The following is a 15,226-nucleotide window of genomic DNA, read 5'->3' as shown; positions in this document are numbered from 1 at the left end:
TCCTTCACACACACACACACACACAATCGCACCTCGCATCGTCAAAGCACCAATGATCGTTTCGCTGAAAAGCTTGGTGTAGTGTCGCTGGTAAAAGAAAGAAGCAGAAAAAGCTATACAAAGACAGCCGTGCTCTTCGTAAAAAAACAGCGGGGTATTAGCAGCGATCGCGAGAGTTGCCGCATGAAAGGAGATCAAACAGCACACGTTGGGGTTCGAAAACGGAAACCGTAGATCCGCATGAATATTCATTCCTTTAGTTTTGTTCGCCTGAATGCCGTACGATTTCACAAGGACAAAACAACTCGGTCAACAGTGTCGCACACGACGGATGAAATGATCTTCCAGTGGGATCCTGACGTGCCACTCGTTGTCGACGAGAATATCGAGCTACCGCAGTTGCAACTGGTTAAGAATTACACGGCCGATTGCACGCAAGTCTATTCTACTGGTAAGTGATGTTCCACGTCGACACGACGTTTTGTCTCCGTCGGATAGAGCGAAAGCCGGGGAAGAAACCGGGTTTTCTCTCGTGTCTAATTAATCAGTTCCGAGGACGGGCCGGGAAACGAGAGGGAGGATGAGAAAACGTTCGGGAAGTGATAATTCCCGTTTTCAGTGGCGGAAGCGTAATCCTCCAGGTTGCGTTTGGAAATGTTCATTCAACGTGGCTTTGTGAGAACGTGTAAAAATAATAGAACTGGCTTCTGAATAGGGGAGAGACGAGGAAACACGAGCGTGGGGTAATTGCGAATTCGCGTGTATACGGTGTTAGAAAAGTATGAGCAATTCCTCCTTTTGCCGTATGATCGCTCTTGCAGAATGCGATGCTAGGTCACCGATGCAAAACAATTGACACCGATCGAGGTGAAAACTATGGAAGATTTTTCCTCGTCTTCGACTGAATTTTTGAAGAAAGTAAAGTGTAGCTTCTGCATGTGTAGGGGGAGTTCCCTTAACGCCGGACGGCACCTAATATCGGACATTAGTTATATCTGCAGTAATTGAAACGCTACCGAGCCGTTATTCTGCGTATCCCTTAGAGGAGACAAAAGGAATAAAAATAAGTTTTCTACGCGTTTCAGTCGCGTGTGCACAGGTAGAGAGATTTATTTAAGAAGAACCTTAAGCGGCCGGCGCTAGGGGAACTCCCCCTAATTACCTTAATACTGACGTTCAATGCTAACGAATTATGCGTTACTATTGCTGCGACTGGGCGCAGGAAAAGTGCAGCGATGGACAGAGCACATCTAGAGGCTATTTGTGAGACTTTTGTAAATAATAAGTAGACAGTTAGGAAATCACGAACAGCAACGGTTTGGTTTTTCTATTAAAAATTGGTTTTATTTTGAAATTTTGTTAAAGTTCGGTATGAAAATATCTGAACAGATAACACGTGTTTGTATGTGAACGATGAAAAAAGTTGTTAACTTTGTAATATTTTGTTTTCTTCAATTTTTTTGTTTCAATTTGTTCGTAATTCCTCTACTCTCCCCTGTGCAATCTGCGTTCGTGTAAAGATCGATATTCACACGCTGTTGGGAGATTTAAAGATTGGACCGAGTAGAGACGTGATAGTTGGGAAAATTTGCGAAGTTAAAGTGGAGATGGAAGAGGACGATGGATGTGAATGAATAATTGATAGAAATTTCTCGTTGTTCAGGTAACTTCACTTGCCTCGAGGTAGTATTCGTCCTGAAACGTAGGCTTGGCTACTACTTGTTTCATACTTATGTTCCTACTTGTCTGATTGTTATCATGTCGGTAAGTCTGTGAGCGTAGAATGTGAAAATAAATGTACCGGGTGGGACGTGTGAAACGGGCCACCTAGTTAGCTTCTCTACAGCTACGGTGGTAACCCAATTTAAATGGTATCAAAGGGTGAAGAAGATGGAAGACAAATTTTTTTTTAAGTATGCCATTCTTTCTATTCCTTTTTTCAAGGTCACCTATGTTTCTTCACACGAATGTATATGTGTTGTAGTAGACATAATAATATCACCTTGAAATGACTTTGGACATCAAAACTTTTAATCAAACGTGAAACTTCTTTTCATTTTTTGACATTTTTTCCATAAATGTCATTTTTTCCTCTTTTTTTTTCAAGCTCAATAAACATTCCTAATAATATGACCTTCAAACGACCTTGAACTCTAAAATTTTTAATGGAACGAGAAACTTCATTTTTTGCCATTACTTTCGTTAAAAAAATTTTTCTTCCATCTTACTCGCACTTTGAAACAGTTTAAATTATTTATAAAAATTAGTTGATTAGTAAGATAATTAGTTGGCGTGTTTTACGTGGCTCACCCTGTATATCGTCGTCGTTTCTTTTGTACCAATAGTTCCATCTGATTCTTTTTACGAAATACTACTTGCTGTCTTTGTTATTAAATCGTTGGATCGTATTAAACGAATTAATTTGACCCTAACGTAAATTTCAATTTTTATTTATACAAATCTTAATGCTGATACTAAGTGCAATTTATAAAGATATAAAAAATTTGACTTACTTTTTATTCCTGCGCAAATTACGTAGCATAAAAAGTTATTTACGTTATCAACAATTGGGTCAAACGGAGTATTTAGTAATAATAGTTGCCGATAGCACTTCTTTTTCAAGTATGCATTTTTAAAATTCAAAAATACCTTTCGTTCTGCACAGTGGGTCTCCTTTTGGATAAAACCGGAAGCTGCGCCAGCCAGAGTGACACTGGGCGTAACTTCATTGCTAACCCTATCGACGCAACACGCGAAAAGTCAAGCGTCTTTACCTCCCGTTTCGTATTTAAAGGCCGTGGACGCGTTCATGTCGGTTTGCACGGTCTTCGTGTTCATGGCGTTGATGGAGTATTGCCTGGTGAACATCGTTCTAGGTGATTCAGATACGCCACCGAAACCGGCCGCTCCACCTCCGCCGCCATCTTCCAGCGGCACCGATGCAGCGAAGCTCGACAAGATCTTCGACATCGCCACTAAGGTAACGCCTGGATGAAGATCTGAATGACTCACAGACAGCTTCTGTGCCTCGGAGAAAGGGAGTGAGAGATTTATTCGAAGAGGAAAATCGAATGTTCAACACGTTCACTGCCTCGACAGATTTACATGTTTTGCTCAGGGAGACAGAAGAAAATTTTTGTTATTCTAAACACAATGTTAGGGTAATTCCGGGAGAGATGGACCAGACAAGTATTTCCTACATTTTCCGCCATGTGTGGAACGCGTCAGTATTCTTTTGTTTTACATTTGTTTTACGGAAAGCGATCGAGCGTGGCTCTCGGTGCTTTTTGTTCCATATCTGGCGGATAATGTAGGAAACACTTGCCTGGTTCGTCTCTCTCGAAATTACCCTATATTATGCTTTATTTTTTTTTTAAATTCAAAATAATGTCTAGGTAGCTGTGATGTTCGAAATTTTTAGTTGACGATATTCATATTATTTTAATTATTTGAGACACTTGACCAACGTGGCAGTCAACGTATTAACAGTAGTCTCTTCTTAGAAAAAATTTGGTTAGATTAGGTTTGTTTGTGATTGGAATCTTCAGTGTTTTTATTTCAATGATTGTCTTGAGATGGAAGTTTCCTTCTCTGAATTTTGCAAACCATGATTTTTTATGGTCTGGCAGTATTCAACCCTTTGAGTGTTTAGTGTTTAGTCCGGGTCAAAAAAGACCCGAAGACCTTATGCGTAACAATTCTTTCTTACCAGCACGCTTAGACAATAAACTTTTAATGTGTAATTAGCTAAACATAAACTTGATAACAGCAAAAATTATTTAAAAAAATAAGAAGAGGATGGGTCAAAAAAGACCCGGAGACCGCACTAGGGTTAAACTTTACTTTGCAAGAGATTCAGATAGGACATAACATCGTAAAAATGAAAAAATGAGTGCATTCGTAATTCCTTCAAATTATTAAAAATTAGATAAGAAAAAATAAAACAATACTTGCACATTATTCAGGAGTAATTTAAGTCACAAAAAAAGTTTCCACTTTTTCACCACGTTATAGTAAGCACTCAAAGGGTTAATCTGTGAAAATAGTTCTGATAGGTTCTAATACGGTTCCATCACTATTACAAGCATAATATATCATCCGACAAAGCAAACTCGAGACTTCCGACGTCGTCGCCTGAGAAAATATTATCCGAACGAATGGAAGTCCCCGCAAATAAGCGGTTCGAAAATCGATGCGTCTCATCATCGACCACGCGTTCATCTCTCCAAACTCTCCGAGGCACAGAAGCGTTGTCTGCACAGCCGGCGGTTCAAGTTGTGATCGTTGTCACGCAGGAGAACGCTATGTTGTTATCCGGCCGATCGCAGAAATCGTCAGCTGGTCCACCGCCAGGCCCTACACCCGCCCAGAGGGCGCGGATGCGTGCTCTGAACATCGATCGTGTCTCACGGGTCTTCTTCCCTTTCTTATTCGCCGTGTTAAACGTAACATACTGGATAATGTTTGCCGAGTACATTTAAACGGTCGTGGAAACGTCGATGGTAACGAGCTCGAAGAAACGAGAACGCGAACGATGGAAGAAGAAGAAGAAGAGATATCGTTTGAAGGATGACGGGAGAAATGACACTGTTGTTAGGTACAGCTGCGATGTCCAGGGATGAGGATGAAATGAATGTTTGTGAAAGTTCATTCGTAACATTACGTCGACAAGATTATCCTTTTTAGCGAAGTTGTTGTAATTGAAGGAAGAGTTGTGGGGAAAATGGGGTGCCAGTTGTGTGCAGGGTTGATGAGGATCTTGGTGCAAACGAAAGGAAAATGATTCTTGCTTTCAATGTTATTAGAGATGAATAGAGGTGAAGTAGGAAATTTGGATTTTCAAGCGTGTAAAATGTTTCTTTTCACACGAAGAGGGGGAAATATTGCTGAAGGCGATTTGGATAGTAGAGAAACCGTGTTTTCGATTCGATGCTATAAAGTGTTAGTAAGTAAGTGTAAATAAGAAGAAAAGAGAAAAAAATATTGTAATTGTAGGGGATATGAGAAAATTAGAAAAATTACTGAAATTTCGAATAATCTCAGGTGAATTAAAGTAGGGAAGTACACTTTCACTTAACCCCTTGACACTCACATTTTTCTCATCTCGATCTACCAAAACTGATGAATTTTCTTTTGTTCTTTTAATGCTGTGATTTACGTTTTTGCCATAATAGAAAGGAGAACGCAATATGGAAATTAGAAGAAAATAATTTTAAAAAACTGCACTTATTGATTAAACACGGGCATCAGCGTTAAGGGGTTAAATGCACGCGTGCTCGAATAAACTTCACGCTTCCTTCTTTCCTTTGCCAATCATTGTTTCCTGAAAAATCGTTTTCTTCTCACTTTGCACCATTATTACCACTCCATTCTACTTAACGAAGAAACGTTGCTTAATAAAATCGTCACTTTGAGATTGCGAGTGAACTGTAATATGTTCGCAATAAAAATGGTAACTACAAAGGAAGGAATATCGGCAGAAAAAAAGATACGAAAAAATAAGCAATCATTAGTTACATTCTTTCAGAGTGAACAATTAATGCGCTATATTCTATCTCCTCGATCACGAACGAACGGACCGAGGCAGACCAGAAAAGGAAGGTAAATTGAGCAGTTTATCGTCAATCGATGCATCTGAACGAGCAGTAAAAGTTGTACGACTGCAACGGAGAATAGCCGTTGTTATTCGAGCATGATAAGTGGATTATTGAACTGTTCCAATGCATCGTTTGAGATCCCTTTAACCCTTTCACTGCTGTTGACGTCTATAGGCGCTTTGAAAATTTTCTCGCGCTGTGACCTAGGCGCTTTGAAAATTTTTTTGCACTGTGACCTTGTCGCCTACTGGCGTTTTGAATATTTTCTTGCGCTGTGACTTTGGAGTCTGTAGGCATTGCGAATATTTTCTCGCGCTGTGACCTTGACGCCTATAGGCGTTGCGAATATTTTCTCGCTCTGTGACTTTGATGCCTATAGGCGTTTTGAAAATTTTTCGCGCTGTGACCTTGATTCCTATAGGCGTTTTGAAAATTTTTCGCGCTGTGACCTTGGAGTCTATAGGCATTGCGAATATTTTCTCGCGCTGTGACCTTGACGCCTATAGGCGTTTCGAAAATTTTCTCGCGCTATGACTTTGGACCCTATAGGCGCTTTGAATATTTTTTCGCGCTGTGACCTTGGAGTCTATAGGCGTTGCGAATATTTTCTAGTGCTGTGACCTTGGCGCCTATAGGCGTTGCGAATATTTTCTCGCGCTGTGACCTTGGCGACTTTTGGCACATTTTCACGTTAATTTAATCCTTAATTTTTACCCTTTGCGCACTTCCACCTTAATTTAATAAAAACGATAAATTAAAAAATTTTTTTAAAATTAAATTTTTAATTTTTAAAAAAGTTTAAAATGCCGAAATAAAAGCGATTGAACATCTACCGTCTGCCACGCGAGTTACATATTAAAATCTGCTGCAGCGAAAGGGTGTTAACAAGTAACTTAATGATTGTTTCGCGTTTCTTTAAAGAGGAAAACTGTCAAATGCCGAGAGGGCGGATTAAAAAGAAATTGAAAGTCTACTGTTAAATTGTTTTCAATTTATAATTATACTACTACTAAGGAATAATGTGTTTTGTTGTAAGCAACTAACTCATTGGTGATAAAAAAAAAAAAGACGGAAGAAGAGAAAATATTGCTAAAGTAATTACTAATGATTGGTAAATCATTTAATTGTTAACGTAAACTCGATTAAACTAACTAGAGAATGAACAGTAAACATGTATTGTTAAATACAAGATTGTTACGAGTAGTGCTTTCTGCTCGCAATTTTATTTTTTTCGATCATTCACGATTATATTGATCAGAGTGGAATGATTACTCGTACGATCGCTCCCGCGGGATACCCCGCGACTTTAGAATTAAAATTGTTTCGATACCGAACACTTGTTCCAGAATGAGCTTGATCATCTCGCTGTAATACTTCCGAGACTTTTCGCTTTCGAGATCATTTATAAAGAATGATTACTGCGTACATTAAAGTAATTGCGAAGAAGATATTAGAAGGTACGTGTTCTTCCTGAACTTTCAATGAAAAACAAACTGAAAAAAGAAGAAAAGAAAAAAACTAAGGTTGTTATGAATTATAAAATGCTAAGCTCGCGAATTTTTTTTAGCGAAATTCCGAATAATTTGGAATACGAAAATTTTCATCGGAATAATGAATAAATTAACGAACGAAAGAGAGAAACTACGTGTAACATAGTCACACGGTTTTAAAAAAAGAACGAAGGATAATGGTGCGTTAGAGAAGTATATAAAGAATGTCGAAGAAAATATAAAGGCCAAATGAATTGGAATTAAAAGCTTCGAACAGAAGTGAAAACTCTCGAAAATTCGAATTGAGTTGAGTTCAGTCGACTCTAGTTGAGTGAGTGGTAAATAAATTTTTTATTTTTTATGGTTTGAAGTAATTAGAATATTTTAATTTACCTTTAATTTAATTTTGCTTAACGACATATTTTAATACAACATAAGTGAAATAAAGACGATATCGTACGATTGTAATAAAATTATAGATATCATTAAAGAAGCACACTTATGAAGTAATTTTCGTAGATGTTGCTAAACTAAATCTCTGTTTTATCGACATTGTGAACAATTACAAGTAAATTATAACAATTTTTACGATATATTTTATTTGATTGTTCAATCACAGCAGATAAAATTTATTCTGAATAAACTTTTAAGTATTCGAAATTTTAAGTATATTTGATACGTTCAATTTAAAACAGTTCTTTCCACAACTTTTCACTCTTGACTCGACTCGAAGCTTAGATGTTCCTCTAATTCGAGGGCTTTCGAATAACATGGTGCGTGAAACGGAACACACTTGTACAGCAAATAAATATAGTAGGCACTCGTTTCGTTTTAGAAAACTAGTAAAAGATTATATATTTGCGAATCCGGCCGAACGATCAATGGCATCTATGAATGAAACCGCCATACTTGTCTTCGTTTTTTGGTATTTCATACAAAGGGGTGCCCAAACTTTTCTTTCAATTTTTATCCATTCTACACCGTTCTACTTGAACTTCGAATGATACTTATCTATACTATGGGTCATAAGTTTAATTCTCATTTACCAGTTCTATTATCATTGCAATATTTTCCAGTTATACGTGATATTTTTGTAATTACCTTTTAACTTTTTATTCAATTTGCAGGTATTGCATAGAGTAGAGATTTAATTAATACCGTTTATAGGTAAAGTTTTTCAATATATCTTTCACAAGATTATTTAATATCGTGTAATTGGTAATGTAGAATTAATTTACCAGTAGAGCAACTTCGTGAGCGATTCTGATTTACCACCTCTTTCAGTGTAATATTTTGAAATATAGTTAATAAGCAGCTGTCTTTAAAGTGACAAGTAACTGCCATTTGTCTGCATGTAGTAAAGTGTATACTTTAATTTGACTTAATTAATATTTCAAGTGATAAAAAGAAATATAATTAACAGTGCACTGTAAGAGGTGTAAATAATAAGTAAGAGAGTGAGGTTAGAAATGCTAAAAAAATGTGTAGAGTAGTGTAAGAAATTGCAAAACTAAAAGTGGCTGTTTTAACCATAATAGAAAAATAATTTCTTTTCTTAAAAAACGAATAAAATTGCGCGTGAAGTTAAAGTAACTCTTTAAGGAACACAGTATCGAACTTATGACTGATAGTACGTATATGTAAAAATGCTGTTAAAATTAGTGACTCTAGAATGATTCACAACATTCTTGGTTTATGTATAAAGAATTATATGTGAAAAAGTGATTCTACTTAAAATAAATTTCATGCAGGTGAAATGAAATTTTAAAAAGTGTAAATAATAAAATATAACGATTGTTACACAGCAATGCGATTTTCTGATTTGCTTTGTACAAGATAGTGTCGAGCATTTTTCCTTTACTTCTTTTAAACTACATTTATTGTAATATTATGATATCAATTGTATCATTTAAATTCCACGATACTTTGAATTATATTTCTTCTATCTAATTGACAGTTTCTACTAATAGTTCGTTAAATTCCACTCCAACAAATTTACCAGTCAGTTGGCGTTAAAAATAGTCTGTGAAAATGCTCCACTTGCTGAAAATCGCGTGCCTCTTTAAGTGTCAGTGTCACAGATTTTTCAAGGAGTCGAAGTGCATTTGTCCTTTCTTTTATCTTTCACTGAAACGCGGCTACCTCAAAGAGCTAAAAAGGTGACGCGCAAATGGGCACCCCTGCCCTATACTTAAGAGAAAATAATGTACGAGGGATCGATCGAACAACTGTGAAAGGAAAAAGGGAACGGAATAAGATTATGCGGTTGTCGAATGCCATTTAACACGATAAGCGAGGCGAACGCGATTTAACTAAATGTTCAGCGGTAAACGACACCGCATTTGTGAATCAATTTTCTCTTACGTCGCTGTATGTATATGTATGTATGTATTTATGTATCATAAGTCGAGCACAGAATGGAATTTTAGTGTGATCAGAGAAATGTGAATTGGTTACGGCCGAAGGTAAATATACTTCCATCTTTTTTTTTTCAATTGATCGATGATCAATTAATCGATAGATACGTTCACCTTTTGTTTTTCGATAAGTGTGAACAATTGAATGAAATAATATTTAATTATGTAATTAGACCACTTCGAATGTTTTCGAAGATTTTCAATTTCCAAGAGTAATTTATAATTATAAATTGCATTTTTGATTAAATAAATATTAGTTTTTAAAAAAGTTTCAAAAGACAAGAAATTTTATGGAATATACATTTCTTCGTAACCGATTCATGGAGATCTTGCTTTCCTTAATATAATATTTATTTTCGTTAGTACGTACTAGCGGTTCATTACGTCTTTCGATTAAAAATTAAGAACATTAATATGATTACTTTCGCGGTTTAAGTAAAATAAAATTTTAGTCAAAAACATGAAGAAATCTATTATAGAATATAGAAATACAATTAACTTATGCGTACTATGCTACCATTGATTGCTAGTTTTTTAAAGCTACGATGCTATAAACAAATTTTTAAATAACACCCAATAATATGTATTTGTAATTCTTGACTTTAAAGGAAATTAATGCGCTGATTTAAACTAAAAGAAAAAAAAATGATAAGGATTATTAGCAAATGTAAAAGATTGCATTAATGACATCTCTGTTAGAGCAAAATCATTTTCAAGCACATTGTATATTACATTGTATTTAATATAAGAATAACATCATCTATTATATATTAAATTGATAATGATAATTGTACTGCTTTTGTGATCATTGAATTTTTTACTTTTTTATTTCTATAACTTGTTTTATTTTCATGCGATATTTTATCGTCTTATTGTGCCCTATTCAAAACTCTGTTTTTATGCTTAATAAACTTATTTGAATATTCTAGGGATAAAATGTCTGATGTGGTCTGTAACGCACTCTAGTGTACAACTTTCTAAGTCATAGTAGGAATTATATTTGATTAATTGCAACAACACGAAGCAATAGCTCACACAGTTTCAATAACTATTGTCATGTTAAAAGAATTTGTCAAACATTAGACAATGTCACGTAGTTTATGGACATCGTGTCTCCCAGATTTGATACTGCCATATTTTTTCTGCGTAATATTAAAAATGCAATCTAGGCAAATAATTCACGAAGCATTCCATCACACAAATCAATCAATAGATGTTGACTATTATAAAACAGTTTTCTGACAGTTGCCAACAAAACGTAAATTTTTCTACTAGCATCTACATGATCTTATACTTCCAACAAAAGTCAATAGATGGCAGATGAATATGCTATATTAAATATACTATTCTGTTTCCACACTAGACAAATTTTTTTACGGTAGTACTTCTGAGGAACTGGTCAATATTAAAATATTATTTGTTATTATTCCAACTGTAATTAATAAAATATTTATGCGTTAATAAAATAATGTTACTCTTAAAATAAAATTTTTATTATACAACAGTTTAATGCATAAATAAAAAGTTATACCTCTTTTAAGTCTTTTACCCATTCCTTTTCCTTTTATTATGTTATTAAATCATAAAATAAGTTTATAAATTTTAATGCCAATTAAATGTGTATAGTGTATGTTTGCTTACTACTGAGAATTTGTTAGAGAAATATTTGAATCAGTACATGTGTAGGTGTTCTAAGAAAAGTTAGAAACTTATACAAGATTGATTAAACACATGTACATTTGAAAATTCAAGATATTTGCCGAAATTAGAGGTTTGTAATGTTGTAAATGTTATACTATAATGCATTACCAGTCCAAAAATAATATACCATTAATGTTATTTTAGGTAGTTTTAATTGATGAAAAAGATGCTGAGCTTAGAAATAAAAACTAGAAAATCTAGTGACTCTGTTAGATATAAAAAAGGATGATTTAACCACAGAAGGTTACATTGACCTTGGCAAGAATTATGCTTGATGCTAAAATATATGTATATTATTTTATATGTTTTTTAAATTACAAATTTTAAGATTGTATACATTGTACATTGTTCAATAAATTATTATAAGTATATACTAAATAAATACAAATTTGTTTCATTTTGTAAAATAAATACTTTTGTGTCCAAAGCAATGAAAACTTGTACAATAGTGGCATTAATTTCAGGTTTTATTTAAATAAACGTTTATGAAATCAACAATCTAATTTTTAGAAAGAAAGTATTATTTTTACATTTCATAAATGTTTCGTGTTATGGCAGCATGGTAGTAAATCTATAAAAATTAAAAAAATTCTAGAAATACTCATTCAAATGTATTTATTAGCATTGATTATTGTAGTATTAATCGTTAGTTTTCTGTCGCCTAATTCGCTACAAGAAGTGAAATGACAAAGATGTGTTTAAAAGAGAAAAAGTAAGAATGAAAAGGCACTGGTACGCTACTATCATAACCGGGATACGTTTTAGCGATAAAACTACCCACGCGTTTCTTCCTTCCTTTTCGATGATCACATTCCCTCGTCACATTTCGCGTGTACGAGTTCCAATTCATTATTGCTTTTCTGTTGTTAAGGGCATTGCACTTTTGTTCTATTTTAAATTCATTTGATATTAAAAAAAAATTAGTTGGTATCCTGAAGTACAACAAATCGAAAGGATATAACGATGTTACATTACATTCTCCTTTTCCATAGATGCAGTTTAAGTAAAAAAAAATTTTTTCCAAAAATAAAACTAAAATTACTATTTTCTGTATAATTTTTTACAAACTGAAATATTGAAGTGTACAATTTATTATAAGTAAACTGCTCATTTATCTTATTAGAATTTTTTTTTTTTAACCATTTTCTGCTTTGAAGAATAAATAAATTTTTGTTTTCTAAAAGAATCAAAAAGTTGCTGAATTATTAACAAGCCGATGCAAGCAATTTCTCAAATTCTTGTAATATTATTTTTGTGAAATTCTAGGCGCTGCAACTTTTATACAAATTCAAAAAGTAATGTTTAATTTTTCAAACAACAATATTGAATTGCTACTAAAGAAAGGACCTTCGATTATGATCAACGATCGAGGCACTGGTCAGTCTCAACAGTTTGACATGCTGGCTATAAACCATAGTGAAGAGAAGTAAAGGAAAATGTACACAAGTGTGCTGCACGTGTTAACTGCAACCAACTGGTTGACGTAATGGACATTACGGTACGCCGGCTGGCTCGTGAATGTCACAGAAAATATCCTTTATACAAAACATATTCCATAACACGAACAATGTATATTATTATAAAATTAATACAATCACTATATTATTACTGTCACACTATAATTTTTATTCTACTAAAAAATATTACTAAACCATTAAAAAAAGAAAACGATGAACATTTAATTTGGCGCTTGATTTTTGAAACAACAGTAACATTCTCGAACTTATTAATAGTCAAACTAAATATTTAATATTGCAAAAATAAAAAAAGTTTATGCGCTGCCTGAGTGACAAGGAATAGATTATGCGAAGTATTAAATTTGCAGACAATGGTTCATTGTATCCTATATAATACTACACATTCATGCCTTCATTAAGCCTTCCAAAAATCGATGTTATTACGTACAAAGAATTTGCAAGCAACGCGGAGCACTTTAAACACGTTAAAGTAATAACCTGAAATAAATGAAGTATTTCAAAGATTATAATACAAATATATACTCTACATCAGCGATACAGAGTTCAAAATTAAAATACTCCAGAAATCTTTTAATATCCAGTACAAAATAATTACTCTACATTTAATATATCTCCTTTCCAAACCTCTCGAAGTAACAACAAATGCGTAGCAAATTTTCAAAATATCCATCATTCAAAATTTCAGTACATACTCGAAAAACCAAAATACTAATATTCACAGGCAAAACTCGATCGGTTTCATTCATCAATCTCGTTGAAACTTCTCCCGTTAGTTCATCGAACGAACGAAAACGGACGAAACGAGCCTTCGCTAATAAAATCACAAACGGTTAGTCCTCGAAACCTTTGCATGCCTGCCGCCCCCGCATCTATTCCCCCACTCTGGCGTCCTTAAGAACCTCGCTTTGCCCCTCGGCCAGTGTCAGCACCCTCGTCCCAGCCTCGCAAGAAAGGAACCTCATTCTACGTACGGCACTGGTCTCTGTCGGAGGTTTTCCTTAACAGAGAAACAGCGCGAGAGAGACGCGTTACCAGGCGTCCACAGCGTTGCCTCCCGTTTCATTCCTCATCTCGTGTTCGGCAGTCGGTGTGTCGAGTGTGTCCTGGATTCGTCATCGAATCGATCGGTTTTCACGTGTCGATCGATCTACCTAGCGGATTTATCGAGACGTCTGCCAGATCGTGCAACGAGACATTCTCTCGAGGGAGATATGCTGAGTTAGGTAAGACGTTTCTCGCGGTATACGTAGGCCGTTTTCATTTTTCTACCACGTTGCTGCACGACGTTGTCATTGTTACCTGTTGAAAACTTCATGCACGAAAGAAACAATTCTTTCTCTGTTTAATCAGGGAATAACCCGATGAAAGGCTCGTCGGTATATGTGGTTTGTGTTAGCGCGCGTGAGGATGTGTGTATGTGCGTGTGTGTATATACACACCGTATCTGTAGTTTGTTTAGACATGATGCACGTAGAGATTTTACTGTCGAAAAGAAGGTATTGTTCGTTGACATTTGGCGAAGTGTTGCATGGGGGAATTTGACGTTTAGTGTTAGATGCAGTTTTGTAACGATGAATTGTGTGAAAATAGCGACTAAGCTATTGTAAATGTTAGGTTTTTGGACTATGGTTATTGTACGGGTGAGAAATTGACCGTGTTAATCTCTTAGAGGGTAAAAATTTAATAGAATTAAAGAGTCAGTTATGAAAGTAGCCGTAAGATAAAAACGACCAAGATAATACGTATATTTTTTTACATTTGTTGCTGAAATAATCTGTTGAAAGTAATTCAATTGTATCGTTTAAAAATATGGATACACTTTTTTGTGTTTTTGTTCGAAGTACTTTTCGAAAACAGGACACGTATTATATGTATATATTAGCGTTTATCAGTAGTTTTTCTGTGACTTTTTTCAACGCGAAGAACTTGCAATTTATCAGACGTTCTAGATCTACGAAAGCGTCGGTTTTATTTGGTCATTGAACTATGGGCGCGATAAAACGTTTGTAAAACTGGAATTTATTGACTGGAATTTTTCACACGTGAGGATAAAAATAAGTTAACGGGCAAGAATCTGCACGTTCGTTTATAAAAATTCAGCGATAGTTTAACACAGTTCGCCTGAATAGAAAATGTTTTTCATTGGCGATTCGAAACGCGCACAGCAAACATTACGATCCTCGATGCACCGCACAGATAAATCGTGCGCTTGTTTATTGCTTGAATTAATTAGTCGATTAATTCGAGCGTTAACCGTGTTTCAGATTTACCGGAATTTCGCAAATTTTTCGCGAGTACGATTTTTTTGAATGAAATTTGCAATCTGTATTAATATTAAAATTGTCGTAGCATAGAAACTTCATTGAAAATAAAATTGTAAGACGGTGTAGATAATCTCGATGATTCATCGAGCCTCAAAGGAAATAGTGAACTGCAGATACCGAAACGATTTATGACTGACACACAAGTATAGTATACCAAAATTTACAGGATTCGAAAAAAATATTTTCGCCATAAAAGTTTAAAGAAATTTTCTAAATTTC

The 15,226-nt window shown here is 34.8% G+C and overlaps 1 protein-coding gene across 1 annotated transcript in view; it reads left to right on the top strand.

The window, feature by feature from the left end:
* LOC108576100 (laminin subunit beta-1) overlaps positions 1-15,226 on the top strand; it is a 36,195-nt gene that overhangs the window by 5,739 nt on the left and 15,230 nt on the right. Inside the window, 4 exon segments of the mRNA XM_017939026.1 lie at positions 317-451; positions 1,664-1,764; positions 2,666-2,980; positions 4,329-4,462. Coding sequence (XP_017794515.1) covers positions 317-451; positions 1,664-1,764; positions 2,666-2,980; positions 4,329-4,462 — 685 coding nt within the window.

Source organism: Habropoda laboriosa, unplaced genomic scaffold (genome assembly GCF_001263275.1).
Source record: "Habropoda laboriosa isolate 0110345459 unplaced genomic scaffold, ASM126327v1 scaffold36, whole genome shotgun sequence".
Taxonomy (NCBI): Eukaryota; Metazoa; Arthropoda; class Insecta; order Hymenoptera; family Apidae; genus Habropoda; species Habropoda laboriosa.
This window is presented reverse-complemented; position numbering and strand designations above follow the sequence as displayed.